The 17832-nt window shown below is 61.1% G+C and overlaps 2 protein-coding genes across 5 annotated transcripts; one reads left to right on the top strand and one right to left on the bottom strand.

The window, feature by feature from the left end:
- Positions 1-22: 22 nt before the first annotated feature.
- Positions 23-6850, bottom strand: GSC2 (goosecoid homeobox 2). 3 transcript variants are annotated; one of them, XM_068654427.1, is made up of 5 exons: positions 6728-6850; positions 5153-5787; positions 1701-5067; positions 633-880; positions 23-217 (listed from the first exon to the last, which is right to left on the bottom strand). In XM_068654427.1, exons 3-5 carry the CDS (start codon positions 1996-1998, stop codon positions 23-25), a joined length of 741 nt encoding a protein of 246 aa, XP_068510528.1. In that variant the 5' UTR covers positions 1999-5067; positions 5153-5787; positions 6728-6850. The 3 variants fall into 3 exon arrangements, with proteins under 3 accessions (XP_068510528.1, XP_068510526.1, XP_068510527.1); XM_068654425.1 differs by having other exon boundaries at positions 1701-5787; XM_068654426.1 differs by having other exon boundaries at positions 1701-5787; positions 6689-6812.
- On the top strand, positions 6182-17793 carry LOC137841473 (tRNA (32-2'-O)-methyltransferase regulator THADA-like). Of its 2 annotated transcripts, XM_068654407.1 has the most exons (31): positions 6182-6325; positions 6697-6874; positions 6989-7075; positions 7379-7406; positions 7487-7635; positions 7738-7860; positions 8050-8170; positions 8431-8582; positions 8854-8938; positions 9144-9280; positions 9602-9799; positions 9918-10599; positions 10682-10834; positions 10927-11036; positions 11114-11274; positions 11475-11635; positions 11782-11958; positions 12083-12225; positions 12770-12913; positions 13050-13154; positions 13305-13505; positions 13785-13935; positions 14208-14433; positions 14535-14771; positions 14853-15078; positions 15225-15431; positions 15662-15900; positions 16086-16268; positions 16387-16653; positions 16783-16988; positions 17114-17793. In XM_068654407.1, exons 1-31 carry the CDS (start codon positions 6213-6215, stop codon positions 17383-17385), a joined length of 5622 nt encoding a protein of 1873 aa, XP_068510508.1. In that variant the 5' UTR covers positions 6182-6212; the 3' UTR covers positions 17386-17793. The 2 variants fall into 2 exon arrangements, with proteins under 2 accessions (XP_068510508.1, XP_068510509.1); XM_068654408.1 differs by lacking the exons at positions 6182-6325; positions 6697-6874; positions 6989-7075; positions 7379-7406; positions 7487-7635 and having other exon boundaries at positions 7826-7946.
- Positions 17794-17832: the final 39 nt, after the last annotated feature.

Below are 17832 nucleotides of genomic sequence, written 5' to 3' on the forward strand. Positions count from 1 at the left end.
CCGCCCCGCCTCAGCCGCGGCCTTACCCGGGGCGCCCCCCCAGCGCCGTGCCCCGAGCCGGGGCCGGGCAGGGCCGCGCCGCCTCGCCGCCGTCCTCCCGGCTGCCCCGAGCGCAGGGGGCTCCGGCCGGGGGCTCCTTGGTGCCCTGCAGGCCCAGCGCCGCGGCGGACGCCCTCTTCTGGTGGCGCCACTTGGCCCGGCGGTTCTTAAACCAGACCTGGAAGTGCAAAACACGGAGTGAACGCGCGCTGCGTTCAGTGCGGCTCCACACAGAGACCTCCCCCCACAATAAATGTAATAAGCACTATGGCACACATAAGGGACACAGGCTCAGGTGCAGGGCAGGAGCAGGACAGGGCACGGCCATGTGTGTACAGGTGGTTCTGTGACCGGCTGGCTCTGTGGCACCAGAAACCAGAACAAATAACTCAGCCAAGCACTTTTACACTCTTCCCTTACTTGCCAAACCTAAATTCAGGTCTTTTGTCAAATACCCGAGAAAGGTTTCACACTGAAGCCTCTGCAGCTCCCAACACAGACAGCGCAACCCCTCCGCCTGTGCTCCCCTGGGGTGACAGCACGCAGAAGGCACAACGCCCCCCCTGCCACCTCACAGGGCTGCAGGACCTCACCTCCACCCTCTCCTCCTTCAGGTGGATGCGGTTCGCCAGGTGCTCCCTGGTGATGACGTCCGGGTACTGGTTCTGGTGGAAAAGCGTTTCCAGGGCCTGCAGCTGGTCCTCGGTGAATATGGTGCGATGGCGGCGCGTGCGGCGCTGGATCTGCTGGAAAGCCTGCAGCTCGCTCGGGCTGCCCTGGGGACTCCTGCAGGCTCTGGCTGCTGAGTGAAGCAGCCGCATGGGCCAGGGGAACCTGGCGTCTGCAAGGAGAGGGACGGTCAGCGCCATGGGGACAAGGGGCTAAGACACAGCCCTGGCTCAAGGCAGGCAGGCACGGACTGCATCCACACCTGTGAGGTGGAAGGAGCACAGCCGGCCAGCTGGCATGGATGAAAAGCTGCATGATCATGATGCAAGTGTGAGGAGGGCTTAGGGCATCGCTCAGGGAAAAGTGTGCATGCAGGGAGCACTGGTGGTGTTCTCCTTGTTTACTTGCCAATTACACAGTGGCCAGCTCCAGAAAATGACTGGAAACTTACATAGCAGATAGAGGTTGTGACTCCATCATGACTTGGGAGATTTCTGAACATTCAGAATACTTTGGAACCACATGCTTAAGGTTTTATTTATTTATTTATTTATTTCCCAGGTGCAGCAGTTTTACTAGACGTAACCAAAAATATCTTTTCCTTAGAGGACAAGTGAGATTTCTGAGGGTGGGTTGTGTCATGAAGCTCAGGCACAGCTCTGTGCACTGGCAGCATGACCATGGGCCCCCACACTCCCTGGAGAACTTCCACCCCTGGAAAGATCAGAGTCTGTGTGTTTTACAATAAAGCAGCCATACCTGGTGATAAATAGCACCTGTTGTTTTTAAAACCCTGGCAGCATTGCAGGTAAGGTGCCTGCTCTCCCCAGCCACACTGAGAACAGATCCAGCAATCTGAGGAAGCCAAGTTGGAGCTGTGGCAGGCCACATAGTGCCACATCGTCACACAATGCCCAGCATTTCCCCTCTACCCAATGTCAGCACCAGCCCCTCCACAAGCCGCATGTAGTGCATCAACCCCAAGGACTCACCCAGCCAACTCGGAGAGTCCTGCAGGGGCCGGGCACTCGTGTGGGAACAGCAGCAGCAGTTGCAACCTGCACCTTCCAGCTCTTCCTCCTCCTCTTCCTCTTCCTGCAGATTGCTGACTGTGATGGCCTCCAGCTGGCGCAGTCCCTTGGGCGTGCAGTCCAAGATGCCCCGCAGGCAGAGCGGGACCAGGACCTGGGAGCTCCTCTCCGCTGGGCTGGAGAGGATGTTCTCGATGCTGAACGAGCACTGCAGACCTCTCCTGCCCGAGCCGGTGTCTGGTGCTGGCTCTGCAGACATCCTCGGCCAGGAGCAGCGGCCGTGGGAACAGGAGCTCACGCTGAGTAGGGTCTGCTCTCTGTGCAGACTCTGGAATGGGGTCTTGCAAGGAAAAAAGGGAGTTTACATAGCCTTCAAAGCAGACCAGTGAGGCTATCCAGAATTGCTGCTTTGTCCCGGAGTTTCAAGTGACTGTCATTCTTGCAGCAGAGTTTTTATTTTATACACACGTGCACTTTTTCTCCCTCTAACCTAACTGCTTTATGACTGAAGCCACCCTAAATATATATGGAGAGATATAATCCTTTTGGAAAGAAAACCGTAAACCCCCTTGTGAATAAAATAAATTCTAACTAATCTTGGCGGCTTTGTGAAGGGTTAGTGTGGATCTAAGATTTAGCTAATCCCACAAAAATGACTCCAGAAGGAAATCTGATTTCTCCATCTCGGGTGTAGATTTGAGGCGGTTATGATCTCCATTGTGCCGGAGCCTCCAATTCAGGGCAGGGGGAGGACAGCCGTTCCCAGCCCGGAAATGGACCGGAGGATTAACTCCTTAAAAGAAGCAAATTATCCCTTTCTCTGGCCAAATGAAAGCTTTCCCATCAAAAGAGAGCTGTCATATCATACAATATGAGAGAGAATAGAGTTCAGCTTAATAAAAAGTCATTTTTAATGATAGCATAGCCTTGGCTGCACCAGAACTCTCTGCAAAAGTCGATTTATTTTCTGCTGAGAGCAGTGAAATCGTATTTTCCCTCCTTCTCCTTTCCCCCACCTCCATTGCCCTAATCAGAGTAATAATACAGATGCTTTGCATATATCTAACATGCTCTTTGTCAGGATTCAAATCCCGAAGAAATCAGATACGTGGCAGCTCGTGGCAGCTCAGTGGCATACAGCCACCTGTGAGGAGACAGGGGGGCCATGTCCCCACTCAGCATTTGGAGGGGACAGAAGGGAAGGGTGCTGCCTCTGCATGCATGTAGGCAGCCCTGCTGCAGCTCCTGGGGAAACATGGCTAAATACTTCTAAATCCTGGCAGCCCAGAATTTAACCACTGATTTTATGCCCGTTTTATGGGACAACCAGGCTTCTGCAAGGATTTGTTGGTTCGGTTACCAACTTCTGTCCAGAAACGGGACCTCTGGGGAGGTAATATCCAAGAGCAGTCACTAGTCCAGGACTTGTCTCGGGCACGGATGAGGTTCTCGCACTGGGCCTCATGAGAAAGACCAGGGCTGGTGGGCATGGTCTCTGCAGGAGAAGGGAGACCTTCTGTATCAGCCTAGTCTGAGACACTTCAGCACTAGAAATGCCCCGTTTCTTACGAGGGCTCAGTCTCAGGCACAGCATTTTTGTCACAGCCGCCATGGCACACATCACAGGGGAAGGAAGGGGCTTTGTGACCAGGAACAGCACAGGTATCTCCGGTTAAATTGGTGGTGATGACAAAGTGCTTGGGTTCATGACTAAAATAAGGAGCTGGAGCTAAAACAGGGATGTTGTGGTTGAGCTCAGGTTGCTTTGGAAAGTTTAAACCTGAATTTTCTTGCCCTCAGTGCACCTTAAGCTAGCGAGCTAGCAAGGCTTTGGGAACTTACTGGTGGAGCATTCCTGCTCGGTATTTCTTGGCAGGGGAGGTAAGGCACCAGCCACACTCCTGGTGCAATGAGGAGATACATGAGAGCTGTGAAACTCCCGCACAACAACATCCCTGTGGCACCTCGTGGAAATGGGAGTCTGTCCTCAGGGGGTCCCTATCTCTGGTCCTCTTCTTTTTTTTGGTCTTCCACCACCAGGAAGGGATGCCAAATTGCCTTTCTACCCTCAAATCTCTTTAAAATCTCACTTAAAACAGTATTTTTTCTTCCATCCCCCTATTTTGCTTCTCCTTCAGTGGCACAGGGGACGGCATGGGGACGGGTCCTGCTCCCCACACCGTGCCGCTGCGGGGCAGGCAAGCGTGGCGTGGGCAGGTGCAGGATGCGACCCACCCTGCTCTCAGCTGTGATGATCATACAGCCGAAGCAGATTAATTCTCATTCCCCATCCTGCACAAAGGACGTCTTTCCCTGGCCTCCTCGGCCTGGCCCTGCCTTCCCACCACACATGCACTTAGCCTATTAGTATCTCCGCTGATTGCTTTCTTTCATTTCTCCCGTACCTTTCACTTCAGAAAATGGACTGGTAATACTTCTTTTATCAAAGAATTATGGGATTTAGGACCCAGATCTTACAAAGAGACTTTTGATAGCTGCTGGTAATCAAATCCCAATCGGCAGACACTTCTCTGCACCCTGTTACCGGAGAGGAATAAAGGAAAGGGATTACTGATGTTCTGTTTACTGAGCCTCTGAGAGATAGGATCGCTGGGCTATTTCATATTAGAAAAGGGAAGGAAAATAAAACAAGAAAGAAAAAAAATGCAGACAAGAGAGGACAATATAGATATAGATAAAAAGAAAAGAAACAGGCTCTTATCATTTTCTTATTGGTTAAGGAGATTCCAAAGCCATTATAGAGGATTAGCAAAAAGGTTAATCTGCTTTAGCCGTTTGCTTGTCAAAAGTGAATTTACAGGGGTTGAAAATCCTTCCTATGGCAAAACCTGAAAAATCCTCCTCTTCCTCCCCGACCCCTGCCTTCTGCAGGCAGCACAAGGGGAAAGGGAACCACAGCCTCAGAGACCCTGAAACATGGGAGCCCCTTCCCTTGCCTGGCTGCAGGCACCATGGGCACGGGGGCTCTGCTTAGGCAGCGCACTCCCTGATTCCTCACCGCAGTGCTGGAGTGGGGAAGGGGTTGGTCTGCGGGTGTAAGCATCCTCCTGTGCTGCCCTGATTTACTGTGTGGAAATCCAGGGATGTTTCCCTGGTTTATAATAGCAGCAGTGAGGGCAAACCTGGCCCCGTGGCTGGCTTTGGACTTCCAGGTTAATGTCTAAAGCAGAGCAGGGCTGGCAAACATTGTTGAAAACCATGGTCTGTTGGTTTCCAGATGCAGTGCTCTCCTGGGAGCCACGTCTTGGCGTCCTCCAAGCCGTGCTCTCCTGGGTGCCTGATGCAGCCATCACTCTCCTTAGTTCCTCTGCAGGAAGCAAAGCAGGAAAAATTACTCCTGCAGGGTCAAAACCAGCAAAGAGCATCCCTGGGAAGCACGCAGATGAGCTCACCCCATTCCCTGTGACAGAAGGTCCCATTGCTGATGACAAGAGGGCGGCGGGGGGACCAGGTTAAAGCTGGCACACGTATCTGCTAGTGATTTGGGAACCGTGGTGAGCAGGCAGGAGGCAAAATCTACAGATGATGTTGAATGACACGGTTATGCTCTGAGAACCTGCTGCCACTGACACAATGTCCTGTGTCAATCTGGTGCAGAGCGGTGTGATGGGAGAGGCGGCCGTGCCAAGCAGAGGGCTCGGTGTGCAAGACACCTCAATGTCCCCTCTGCCAGCACCTCAGCCTTGCCCAGCTCCCCTCCAGTCCTTCCAGGGCTCGCTCCTCTGCCGACGATGGAAACCGCTCCAGATGTTGTTGTTTTAAGGCCGAAAACTTGTAGGCAGGTGAAGTGAGATGACACTCACCCTTCTGTCCCACCTCTACTTTTAAAGCAAACACACCACTTTTGGCATGAGGAAGGTGTGGCTGTGGCTAAGGGCCAGAGCAGGTGAGAAGGCGGATTTTGGGGGGAATCGCTCCGGGAAAGCCCAGGACTGGCAGCAGGGGTCTGGGAGCAGCTCCAGCACCGGCCCCGCTTGGTGCTCACCCGTGGGACAACCCCAGGGCTTGTGGACACCAGGCGCCCGACCTGGGGAAAAATAACAAAATAAATAAATAAATAAATAAACAAAGGGAAAGCCACAAACAACCCAAAGGAAACAAACTAGAAGGCGACACCCAACAAAGAACAAACCCAGCAGAGGAGAAGCACGGGACAAACACCGCACCGAAGCACCCAACTTGTGCAACCCCAAACCTCCCAACCCCGAACCTCCCAACCCCAAACCCCCCAAACCCCCAACCCCAAACCCCCCAACCCCAAACCCCCCAACCCCAAACCTCCCAACCCCAAACCCCCCAACCCCAAAGCCCCCAAACCCCCAACCCCAAACCCCCCAACCCCAAACCTCCCAACCCCAAGCCCCCCAACCCCAACCCCCCCCCTCAGCCCGGGGAAGCCGCGGGCCCGCAGGCGGGCGCTAGGGGGGGCTGCAGCGGGGCCGGGGCCGCGCCATGGGGGCCGAGCGGGAGGCGCGGGCCTGCGCCGCCTTCTACGGGGCGCTGGGGCCCGGCGGGCCGGGCAGGGCCGCGCTCCGCTGCCTGCACAGCCTGCGGCTCTTCGCAGGGTAAGGGGCTCCGGGGGGACACGGGGGGACACGGGGGGACACGGGGGGACACGGGGAACCGGGGGCGGTTCGGGCAGCGCGGTTGGGACGCGCAGTGCGGAGCGCGCCGCTCCGAATCAAAGCCACCCCCAGCCAAATGGGGCACCCCCACCCCACAGGGAGACAGGGCACCGCCACCCCAACCTCCCACAGCATCAGGGCGTCCCCACCCACCCCCCCACCACACCAGGGTACCCCCACCACACCCCCCACTGAGCAGCCCTAACCCCCATCAAGCCGGGGTGCCCCCCACGCTCCCCTCCCGCTGCACCCCCAGCCCCAGCTGAGCCCCCCTGGGGCACCCCAACTCGTCCATCCCGGTACCATCACAGGAGCACCACGAAAAGATGCCGGGAGCAGCACCTGGAGGAGGCCCTGCAGCTGGCGCGGGCGCTGAGCGAGGAGCTGCGGGCGCTGGGCGAGGCGGAGGCACGGCCGCTGCTGCGCTGCGTGCTGGCCTTCCAGCTGGAGGCAAGCGGCAGCTCCAGCGCCTTCCACAAACTGCAGCAGGTCTGTAGCACGCCACCAGGCAGAGAAATGCAGCCGAAGCTGCCCTAAAAGCACGGCGCAGCTCGTGTTTCTCGGGGGTCTGCATGGGCGGCTGACCCGGGGGTCTGTCCACAGATCGTCACCCAGCTGGCGGTGGGCCAGGAGGCTCTGCTGGCCCAGGAGGTGGGTGCGCTGCTGGCCGGCCTGGCACCGCACCGAGAGGTGAGAGCACCCGGCACGTGGGGCGGCGACACCCCAGGTTTGGGAGTGTCACATGTGGGGACCGGCTGCAGGAGGTTTTGGGGTGTGAGGCAGCCGGGCAGGGAGTGCCTGCGGCTGGGGATCAGCTGTGCTGCTTCGGGGTTCAGCGCCAGAGCCCGCTGCTGACCAGTCTCCTGCAGCGGAGGGACTGGGAGCTGTGGTGGGGCTTTGCTTGGAGGCTTCTCCCCAAAACACCCACACCGCGTAGCACGGCTGCTGCCATTGTGCTGGGTGTGAAGGGTGCCTGTCCTTCTGCCCCCGCAGGTGCTGTCTCCTGAGGACCTTCAGGCAGGTCAGTCTCTGCTCCTCGTCCCCAGGGGCTTCCCTGGGTGCCAGGAGGGACAGGGACCGATGCTGTGCCCTCACCCACAGTGTGCATGTTCATCGAGGAGAGCAGCCTGGGCCGGGACCACTGGCGGCAGAACCTGGCCCCACTGCTGCAGCGCCTGGCTGCCACCCTGCGCTGGGTGCTGCAGAGCCAGCCGGCAGCGAGCAGCACCTGGGGCCACCTGGCCGTCAAGGTAGGAGCCATGTCGGGGGAAGAAGGAGCAGTCAGGGAAGCCAGGAGTTTGCATGTTCTTCAGAGACACGAGATGCAGACCCTCTCTCTTCTGGTCCTCCAGGCCTGCCTCCAGCTCTTCCAGGCACTGCCGAAGGACGTGGCCCCTCTGGCGTGGAGTGCAGCAGCAAAGAGCGAGACCCTGCAGAGCATCCTGGGGCTGCTGCTGGAGGTGGTGGCAGGGAAGGTGCGTGTGGCACTGGAGGACAGCGCTGTACTCCCGTGGTTCTTTCCCTGTACCTGAGGAGACACTGCAGCATCTGGGGATGCTCTGTAGTTGGCCATAAGTGTCACAGGGGCATGGAGACAGTTTATGCATTTTTTTTTTTTCTTGTGGTGTTTTGAGCTGTGCCTTTTCCTCCCGTTCTGAGCCCAGGCCCCGAGCAAGGACACGCAGCTGCTGGCGGGCACCGCGCTGAGCATGCTGCTGAACACAGCCCCGCAGCCCCAGAGCGGGGCCGGTGCTGCACAGGCCCTCTTCCAACTCACTGACCAAGGTGTGTGCTCCTCCCTGAGCTGGGAACCACCTCACTGGGTGGGCAGCAGGGACAGGCGTGCTGGGCGAGAGGGGATGGAGGGGACAGTGCCACTCACTGGCAGTCAAAACCAGACTGCTGCTGCATTCCCCTCCTGCGGTGCAGGAGCCCCATGTACCACAGTCACTCTGGGACGAGGCAAGCCAGTCTGGGCAGTTTGGTCATGGATAAATAGTTGGGTTTGGGTCTTTCTCCCAGTTAACAAAGCCGTTTTCAACCAGGTGTAAGGGAGCTGAGGTTCGGAGAGCTGGTGGTAGAAAACCCCAGAGTCTTGGATCCAGCCGGGCTGGAGAGGCTGGTGCTGAGCAGAGGCCTGCTGACATGCTGCAAGGGGGACATCGTCAGCTGCCGGCTGGACAGCCCCACGCAACAGGTAGGAGAGTTCATACCCAGGGGTTTGGAGCCCCTCGCCCAGCTCTGCTTTGGCAGCCACCAGTGGGGGGTTGGGGCAAACCTCCTGATGTAGCCAGCCCACACCCCCTCACACAGCCTGAACCTGGGGCTGATCTCCCAAAGCAGCACAGAAAGCTCACCCTGAGCTGCTGGAACAGCAGAGCAGTGCTGCGGCCTTCTGTCCTGTGGTGGGGTTTTCTTACCCCAAAAGCCCTCACCTCCCCACTCACTGGTGGGCTGTGTTCCTGCAGGCCTGCCTGCTGCTGGATGTGCTCTTCCCTGCCGTACGTGCCCTGAACAAGGAGCAGAAGGACTGCCACTACTACTGCTTCCAAGGTAAGGGACAGTGACCCCACCATGGCAGAAGGCTGCTGCTAAGGCTGTTAACACCTGCTCCAGCCCACTGAATACAAACTTCCCTGGCTGCTGTACATCTGTGTGGGCTGGTGGGGAAGTGCTCCCCTTGTGCCCTGCTCCCCAGCCTGGGTGGGTTTTGTCACACGTGGTGGCTGCATCTCTGTGTCTGCTTTTCTGCTTTCAGTCCTGGCGCTGTGGCTGCAGCGCCTGCAGGAGAACCTGCCTGAGCTCTGGCGCCTGCGGGGGGGCCGCATCCTGGCGCAGGACACTGAGCTGCTCCAGCAGCTCACACAGCTGGTGTGGGACAACGCTGAGACCCCGGTAAGGCTGGAGTATGCTCCCCCAGCACCACCATGACCAGAAACAGCCCTTACCTTGACCAGCTCAGCTTGTCCTGCTGCACGTACACAGCCCTACCCTGTAGGGCAGGGATGGAGGTACCCCCACTGCAGCAGAGCTTTGTCCCTACTCCCCATGCAGCAGGGCAGCCCCAGCTGACCAAAGAGCCCTGGGCCACATCTGCTGGCACATCCTTAGTACTGGAAGTCTGTGGCCACAGGAGACCAAGGAGTCTTCTGAAGCAGAAAGACAGAAGGTGGGAACCACACTGACCTCTCTTGGTTGCTGTCCTTCCCCCCCCAGGTGGAGGGGGTGTCCGAGTTCATCCAGAGCTCCTTTCGACTGCTCCTGGAGATCTATGACGTCGAGTGCCAGCACTTCAAGGACCAGGAGAGACCCCTCTACCGACAGATGCTGCAGCGGGCGGTCTCGATGCCGTGGCAGATCAAGGCCAGATATGTGCCCCTGTGTGCCATCGTCCCCTACGTGGGCAGCCAGCAGGTAGGGAAGGTGGAGTCCCTGCTGTACGGAGCCTTTAGGCTGGCAGGGCAGCGTGTGGAGGTGGCAGACAGGACATCCCTCAGGTGCTCCTCACAGCCATCGCCGGCCTTTCCCCCAGGTGCTGGACACGTACCCGGAGCTGCCGCAGCACCTCCTGAGCTGCCTGGCCACCAACCACCTGTGCCCTGCAGCCACCGAGCTCTACAGGGTGCTGGTGCGGCAGCAGCGCTCCGAGGGACCAGGGGGCACAGAGGAGGCCCTGGCTGAGCGGTGGGCACGGCGCTGGCTGCCCCTGCTGTGCCAGGCACTGCGCTCGCCCCTGCCCATCCTACAGAGCAACGCTGCCAACCACCTCCTTGTCTGGACACTCCGGCAGCTCCCGGCCACCCACGCACTGCTGGCTGCCCAATTTGATAGCCAGGATGCTGCCGCGCTCCGGGCCTGGGTGTCACTGCTGCGGGCACAAAAAAGCATCGTGGGGACCCTGCCCCTGCAGGGCAAGGCGCTGGCACGGCTCCGCACCTGCCTGCGGGCCCGTGAGGAGGGCGTGCGGCTGGCAGCGCTGGGCCTCCTGTGCTGCAGCCCCAGCAGCGGGCAGGCCCTGTCTGGCACCGAGGAGCAGCTGCTGCGGGAGTTCCTGCCCCTCAACCTCACCGGAGACTCCTCTGCCTTCCGGCAGCTGCTGCAGGCGGCTGTGAGGAAGGCGCTGGTGCGGCTGCGGGACAGCGCGCTGGCCCGGCTGCGAGGGAAGGCACCCGTGGAGCCAGGCGAGGAAGCGGGGCAGCCCGACCAGGCTGTAGGTGAGGAGGCTGCTGCAGCACCTCTCAGTGGCCCCCAGGGCTTCGCAGGTGGCTGCCACAGTGCTGTGCGCTCTCCCCGCAGGCTTTGTGGAGTGGCTGCTGCAGCTCAGCATCTCCTCACTCACCCCCGGGGCCAACTACCAGAGGAAGAAGACGGCTCTGCTCCTCCTGGCTGCCATTCTGGAGACCTGCACAGACACCTGGAGCCCTGAGAGGAAGAAGGGCCAGCCCCCACGTGAGTAGGGGCAGCCTGCCCAGAGCATCCCTGCAGGTCCTGGGGCGCTCCTGGTGGTCCCCATCCCATCCCACCACCCGCTGTCCCCGCAGGGACCATGGCTGCGCTGCTGAGCCACGCCAGGCAGAGCGGCTGCTGGGACTTCTTCTCTCGGCCCAACTTGCTGGTGCTGCTGAGCTGCTTGCAGGACAGCACCAACGAGGTGGGTGTCAGCAGCCCCCTCTCCTGCCCTGCATCTGCCACCTGTGTCCCTACTCCCTTTCTCTTCTGCCTTGGCAGATCAGAGACCTGGCCTCGGAGCTGCTCATCCGCTACTTCCCCACGGCGTTCCCCTCCTCTCTGACCCCGGCGCTGCTCCAGCTGGCCCAGGACGCCCTCACCAGCCCCCGCGTTCAGGAGGCTGAAGCCGGAGCTGTGCTGATGAAGACAATCCTACAGAAGTATGAGCTCAGGGTGGGCAATGGCATGGCAGCCCCGTGGCAGCACCAGGATCTCCTTGGGGCTGACCACAGCCAGCAGTGGCTTGGGTTTGAGTTAGCCTTGCAGTGGTGGAGCTGGGGAGGGTTGGGGTCTGCACAGCAGGAGTTGGGCAGAAAACTCTTGTACTCACAGCACCAGCAGCACGTGCCTCTTCCTGCAGGTCAGATGGCAGCACCATGAAGATCCTGGAGATTGAAGCAGCCCAGACACCACCAAACCATGGCCTGTGCTTCGCCCAGCACCTCCTGCGGATGCTGCAGGCCCAGCACGCTGTGGCTCAGCAGGACCTGCTGCGGGCAGCAGCCGTGGCACCAATGCATGGTGTGTGCCCGGGCTGCTGGAGGAGAGAGGCCACAGCTCGGTGTGTGCCCTCCATCCACGCGTCCCATTTTGGGGAGATATTTCAGCGGGGGGGTGGGCAGGATGGTGCTGAGCACTGCTGTAACGTGGGTTGGGCATTTGTGCAGGTGTGATCGCAGCCCTGCGGAGGTGCCTGCTGCAGGTGCCGGAGGTGGCTGCCTCCATGCGGGGGGCAGAGTCGGTGCAGAGCTGGCAGGAATTCCTCACCAGCCTCGTGACCACCGCGAAGGACATCACCTCCCTCCTGCTGGGTGCTCTGCAGAGCCCTGGTGCCAACGAGCAAGGTAAGCAGGTCCCCAGGGGAAGCAGCTCTGGGAGCCACCCACACCTTCACCACAGCAGCCTTGGTCCAGCCGTGAGCTCCAGAGGCTTCTCCCTCACACTGCTCGCTGCTTCTCCTCTTCGCAGCGGCCGCCCCATCGTTTGCAGACATGGGGAACGCGATCGGCTCCCTCATCACGCTGGGGAAGGGGCAGCAGGAGGAGGAGGACTCAGTCCTGCTGTCAGAGGAGCACAGCCTGATCCTGACCTGCTGCTGGGTGTCGGTGAAGGTAGGAGCACCTCTGCGTGGCAGCACCCACTGCACAGCCTGACCCAGGCGCTGGGCACATCCCTTCCTGGGGGCAGGCAGGGCAAGCACTGCCCTTACCTGGGGGCTGCTGCAGCCCCCCACTCCAAAAGCAGCCTCCTCCCTGCCTGCCCTTATGTAGCCCAGCTGCTTTCCCAGTGCTGATGGACCCCAGCTGTGCTGGAGCTGGGCTGCCCCTGCTCGCAGCCAGGCTGCTCTGACAGCTGCCCATCACAGCTCCTTTCCAACAGCCACCCGTCACAGCCTCTCCCCCAGAGCCTGCCCAGTGGCTGGCTGCAAAAAGGACATCTCAGCCACGCAGGGCTTGCAGCAGGCTGAGGAAACGCCGTGCTGCAGATGCTGCGTGCTCAAAGTCAGCTCAGGAGTCAGGGGCTGAGCTGCTGGCACTGTGTGCTCTGGGGTGACAGCAGCGCTTGCCAGGCACCCCTGCCACAGCAAATGTAGGGCAGGACAGCCTTGCTGGGCAGCACCACTGCCTTTCCTCTAACCTCTCGCCTCTTCCCCAGGAAATTGGGCTGCTGCTGGGAGGCCTGGCCGAGCTGCTGCTGTCGCCGGTGCTGCCTGATGCAGCAGGGCCACTCCTGACACTTGACAACTTACAGACGGCCGCGAGGGTCTTCCAGGAGATCCTGCTGAGGTGCCGGCACTGGGTAAGAGCGTGTCCCACCTGGGGGGGGCTCGGCCCCTCTCCTGCCCCTCCAGACCCATCCATCAGCCCCGAGCAGAGGTTTCAGGGGGCTGTGGGAAGGGGGGAGCACAGGGAGCCCTGACACGGCTCTGCCCTAGGGAGCAGTGGAGGGCTGCAGCATGGGCTTCACCAAGTTCTGTGCTGCTCTGCTGAACCACCCTGACATGGAGCTGCAGGCGATCCCACAGACCATGCTGGACCAGGTGCTGTGCTTGTTCTTCCCCATGTTCCCTCGTCCCCAGGGCTGTGTCTGTGTCCCTGCGGTCCCGGTGTTGGCTGCTGGTCCCCTCCCCTGCGGGGCAGGCTCCAGCTTGCAGGTTTCCAGCGGGGTCTGGATGGGTTTTGTTTCTCAGGGGTTGGAAGCACTGAGCGGGCCCCGGAGCAGCTCGATAACGCGCCGTGCTGCCGGCTTCCCCATGCTCTTCCTCTGCATCGTCAGTGGGGAAAACCCAGCCCAGGCCCGGCCGCTCCTGACCCGCTGCATCCAGACCCTGCTGGCCTTGGCCTCCACGGCCCTGCCCCAGGACTGGGACCAGACCCTCGACCTCCCCCAGGTGAGCGCAGCGGGCACTGAGCCTCTTGCAGTTACATCTGGCTTGGGGACAGGGTGATCTGCAGGAGGCTCCCCAGAAGGATCTGCACTGGGTACCTCAGTGTGAGGCTGCATTAGCACAGAGACCTTGGGGTGAACCAAAGCCACAGCCCTGGCTGCGCTGCGCATCCCAGGAGCCCAGGAGCTGCTGGCCCCTTGGCTCCCTGCTCTCTTCTGAGCATCTTTGGTTTGCATCCTGGTGCTCAGTGCAGCACAGCTGAGCTCTGCGTGCTCTCCACAGGTGTGTGCCCTGCACGTGCTGCAGACGCTGGTCCGTGGAGCAGGGCTGGGCAGCGCACTACTGCGGCACGCCACGCCGATGGTGGCCCTGGCACTGCAGGGCCTGGGTTCGCCTTGCTGGGCCATGAGGAACGCGGCCATCCAGCTCTTCAGTGAGTACCTGAGCCTGTGCTCTGCACCTGCTGTCCCTGCTAACAAAAAGGGCAGCGCCAGCAGCAGGGGTTGATGCCTGCAGCAATGCCCATGGGGGAACAGGGACCAGATTTGCACCCTACAGCGCAGTGGGGACATGCTGGTGCCTAGCGGGTCCCAGAGCTGCAGCTTAGCACTGCCTTTCAGGGATGTTTAATCAGCCCTTGGGGTTCAGTGCTGAGGGCAGGCAGGGGGATGGGGCCTGACTCTGCTTTCTGCCCCGTCCCCGCAGGCGCTCTCACCAGCCGGCTGCTGGGCCAGAAGCGGAGCCGCGCCGAGGGCAGCCCCACGGAGGGGCTGAGCCTGCCCGCCTTCCTGGGGCAGCACCCGCAGCTGGGCGCCGTGCTGCTGGCCGAGCTGGGGGCAGCCACAACGGGAGGACCCCGCCTGCGCCCTGCACTCCACGCTGTCCTCACGCTCCTGGCGCAGCTCCAGCCCGGCCCTGATGGCCCCGACAGGTAGGACAGAGCAGACAGGGGTGGCAGTGGGGATGCTCTGCCCCAGAGTGAGGGCTCGCTGTGATGTTGCATCACCACGCCGTGCCCTTTTTGCTCCACAGCCCCTCCGCTCGCTTCCTGGAGCCGCTGCTGGGGCTGGCAGCGAGCCCCATCTACGCCGTGCGAGCCATGGCTGCCAAGGCACTGGTGCCCGTCGTCCCCCCGCCCCAGCGCCCTGCACTCCTCCTGCAGCTGTCCCGGCAGCTCCCTGCGCACGGAGGGGTCCGCTCGCACAACGCCCTGCACGGGCACCTGCTGCAGATGCAGGCGCTGCTGGTCCCAGCCCCAGGATCCGATGGGTGAGTGGCCCTGCACCCTCCCTGCGGCCCCAGCACCTTTTTGGTGTGGCCCTGCGTTGAGGCATGCTCATCCCCCTGCAGGCTGCCGGCCGAGGCTCTGCGCCCCGTGGCTCTGCAGCTGGAGGCCCGGGGCTGGCTGCTCACCCCTGCCCAGCGCTGCCCGCTCGTCCGCGCTGCCTTCCTGCAGGTCCTCGCCCTCCTGCCCGCCTCCCTCAGCCCTGGCTTGGTGCAGAGCATCCGAGAAGCCGTCAGCACTGAGCTGGGCAGCTTCACGCTGGGGAAGGAGCCGGGATGTGCTGAGCTGCAGGTACTGCTCCCTGCCGGGGACATCACGGCTGTGCCCTTCTGTGAAGCTGGGGCGTGGGGAGTGGGGACCTGTCCTGCTCACTCCATGCCCACAAACGCACCTCACTCAAGGCTGAGTGCTGGAAGTGGATCCTGGTTTCCCTCCAGGTGGGCTCAGCTGTCCTCCACCAAACCATGGCCCGTTTCACATGCAGCGAGGCCGCACGGCTGGCCAACAGCGAGAGGATTGGTGCTGTTTGCTCGCTTCTCCAGCAGCCAAATCCCGATGTCCAGCTTGCCATCCTCAGCTGGGTGATCGAAGGGGAGGGAGACAAGTGCGAAGAGCTGGAGAAGGCTCTTCGGCTGACGCTGCTGGTAAGATGAGGCTCAGAAGTGGGGCACTGACACACAGCAGCACACAGATGGGTGCTCACTGAGTGGTCCCTGGTGCTCCTGTATCCTGGTGCCATCTCTGGGAGGAGGCACAGGTCCAGAGCATGTTGCTCAGGCTGACGTGCAGCCTTTCTGATGGATTTGCTGATGGCTGCGTGGTCCCATGCTCCCAGGGGCACTAACCATGTACCTTCTTTCCCGTTGTTGACTAGGAGAACTTACAGTCTGTGCTGCGAGACAGAAGGAACAAAGAGTTCCTGAAATTGTACCTTGAGGCTTTGATGCATCTTTGCAGAAACCCCTCATCTTGGTCCCAGGAAGCTTCCCCTAAGCTCCAGGGCTCCTCCTCAGCATGCGTGGAAATGCTGCTCCTCATGATGGAGACGGAGCATCCTGGCCCGGACCTCCTCTTCCAGGCTCTGTGTGCCACCAGCCTGCTGCTCGCCTTTGGGTACGTCTGTGCCGCATCCGGGGCTGAACCTTTGAGGACGTTTTTCTTAGCCCTCAGTGGAAACAGAGCCACGGCTCATGACTGCTTTGTGCCTGGATCCTACGATCTCAGGGCAGTCTGCAGCCTTTGGTGCCCCCAGTGGAGCTGGGAGGTGTGCTTGACCTGGATCTCCTGCCCTTGGACAGGTTTGGGGACGAGGACAGCCCGCTGGTGTGGCGGTGGGTCGCGGTGCTGGAGGTGTGCAGCCGGTCGCTGTCAGCCGAGGTGCTGCGGCTGGCGGCCGCGCGCTCCCTGCAGACGGCGGGCATGGAAGTGCTGCGGCAGTCCCTGGGGGCTGCCCACCCCTGGCTCGTCCCCGCGGCGCTGCGGTAGGTCCTGAGCTGCGCTGGGTGGCCAGGCTCACGGGAATGCCACTGCCTGCAGGCGCTGTGCCTTCCCCGCAGCGTGGGCTGGTTGTGCAGGGACATTTATTTCCCTCCCTCCCAGGGTGATAAACGTGGGCATTCACCTCCTGCAAGATGAGGAGCAGGAAGTCCGGCACGAGGCCGCGGGTTTCGCCAGCCTCGTGGAGCACAGCGTGGGGGAGCCAGGTGGAGGCGGCTGTGTCCTCGTGCAGGGCAACGTGGGGCTGCTGGGCCTCCTGCAGCTCCTCCCACGGGAGTTTGGGCATCACCCGGACACCTTCGGCTCCCTGCTGCAGCACCTGCCTGTCCTCGACCTCAGGGGCATCGTGGAGGAGCTGGAGGCCAACAAGTGAGTGCACAGACGAAGGGCCAAAAGGGTGGTGGGCAGAGCGACCCTGAGGGTCAGGGAGAGGGATCTCAGATGCCTGGGCATTGGGGAGCATTGGGTAGCCCCCTTGTGCTTCGGCTTCCCTCCCAGAGCCCCCAGCCTGTACAAGGAGGACGAACCCAACGTTTTTGCGGAGCCGGCCGTCCTGGCACAGCAGCTGCTCCCCTTCCTGCTGCAGCTCCTGGAGAAGGTGCCCGATGCCAGCCCACTCCATGCCTCAGCCCTGCGCTGGCTGGAGGCCACAGGCCCTGGAGTCCTGCGGGACCTGCAATACTGCAAGCACCTCTGGAGCCAAGGTACGGTGAGCTGGGGAGCATTGGGATGCTCTTGGGATAGGAAACCTGGTGTCCTCACCCCTAGGGTCACCCTGCCTGGGGGAGCCCAGCTGTGCTCACCACGTCTTCACCCTCTCTCCCTGCAGAGGCCGTTGCACGCTGGTGGATGAAGGCTCTGGGCTGTGCCAAGCTGCGGGCAGCCCTGGCCGTGCTGCTGGTGAGGGCCAGGCTGGTGGCCCATGCGCTGCGAGTGCTGGGCGAGAGCCACAGGGCTGTGCCGGGGCTGGGCTGTGGCGTCCAGGAGCTGGAGCAGGAGCTGGCGCTGGTGCAGGGGCTGCTGGCACAGCACGGGCTGGCCCCCGCGCCCAGCCAGGGCGATGCACCGAGGGAACCGGGATCACTGCCTGGGAACGACTGATGGCTCCGGGCACGGAGTGGTGTCACGCTGAGCTTCTGGCTCTCGCTGCTGTGTCCCTGCGGTTTTTTGGGTGCTTGCTGCAGCCCTGCAGCAGGTTTGGCGGTGGAACTCGGGGAATCCCACTCGCCGTGTGGGACGTGCTCACTTTGGATGCAGCAGTGCTGGTGGTGGGAGCGAGCAGGGCTTTGCTCTTCGGTTCACACGGGGTGGTCGCTCTGCATCCCAGTGGCACCAGCACAGCATCACCTCCCTGTGCCTGCTCCCTGCAGCACTCCCTGCCCCCGGGTCCAGCTGGGAGGACAGGACACTCACCTCTGTCCCTGCTGGGACACCCGCTGACTGTTTTCAACCAGGATTTTGGCTCTTTTTGCGGGAGCCTTTTATCCCAAATAAAGAACCCCGAAACCACCCCGCTGTCAAAGCCTTTCCGTGGCCCTATTCGGGGGG

This window comes from Anas acuta, chromosome 17 (genome assembly GCF_963932015.1).
Source record: "Anas acuta chromosome 17, bAnaAcu1.1, whole genome shotgun sequence".
In the NCBI taxonomy this organism is placed as follows: domain Eukaryota; kingdom Metazoa; phylum Chordata; class Aves; order Anseriformes; family Anatidae; genus Anas; species Anas acuta.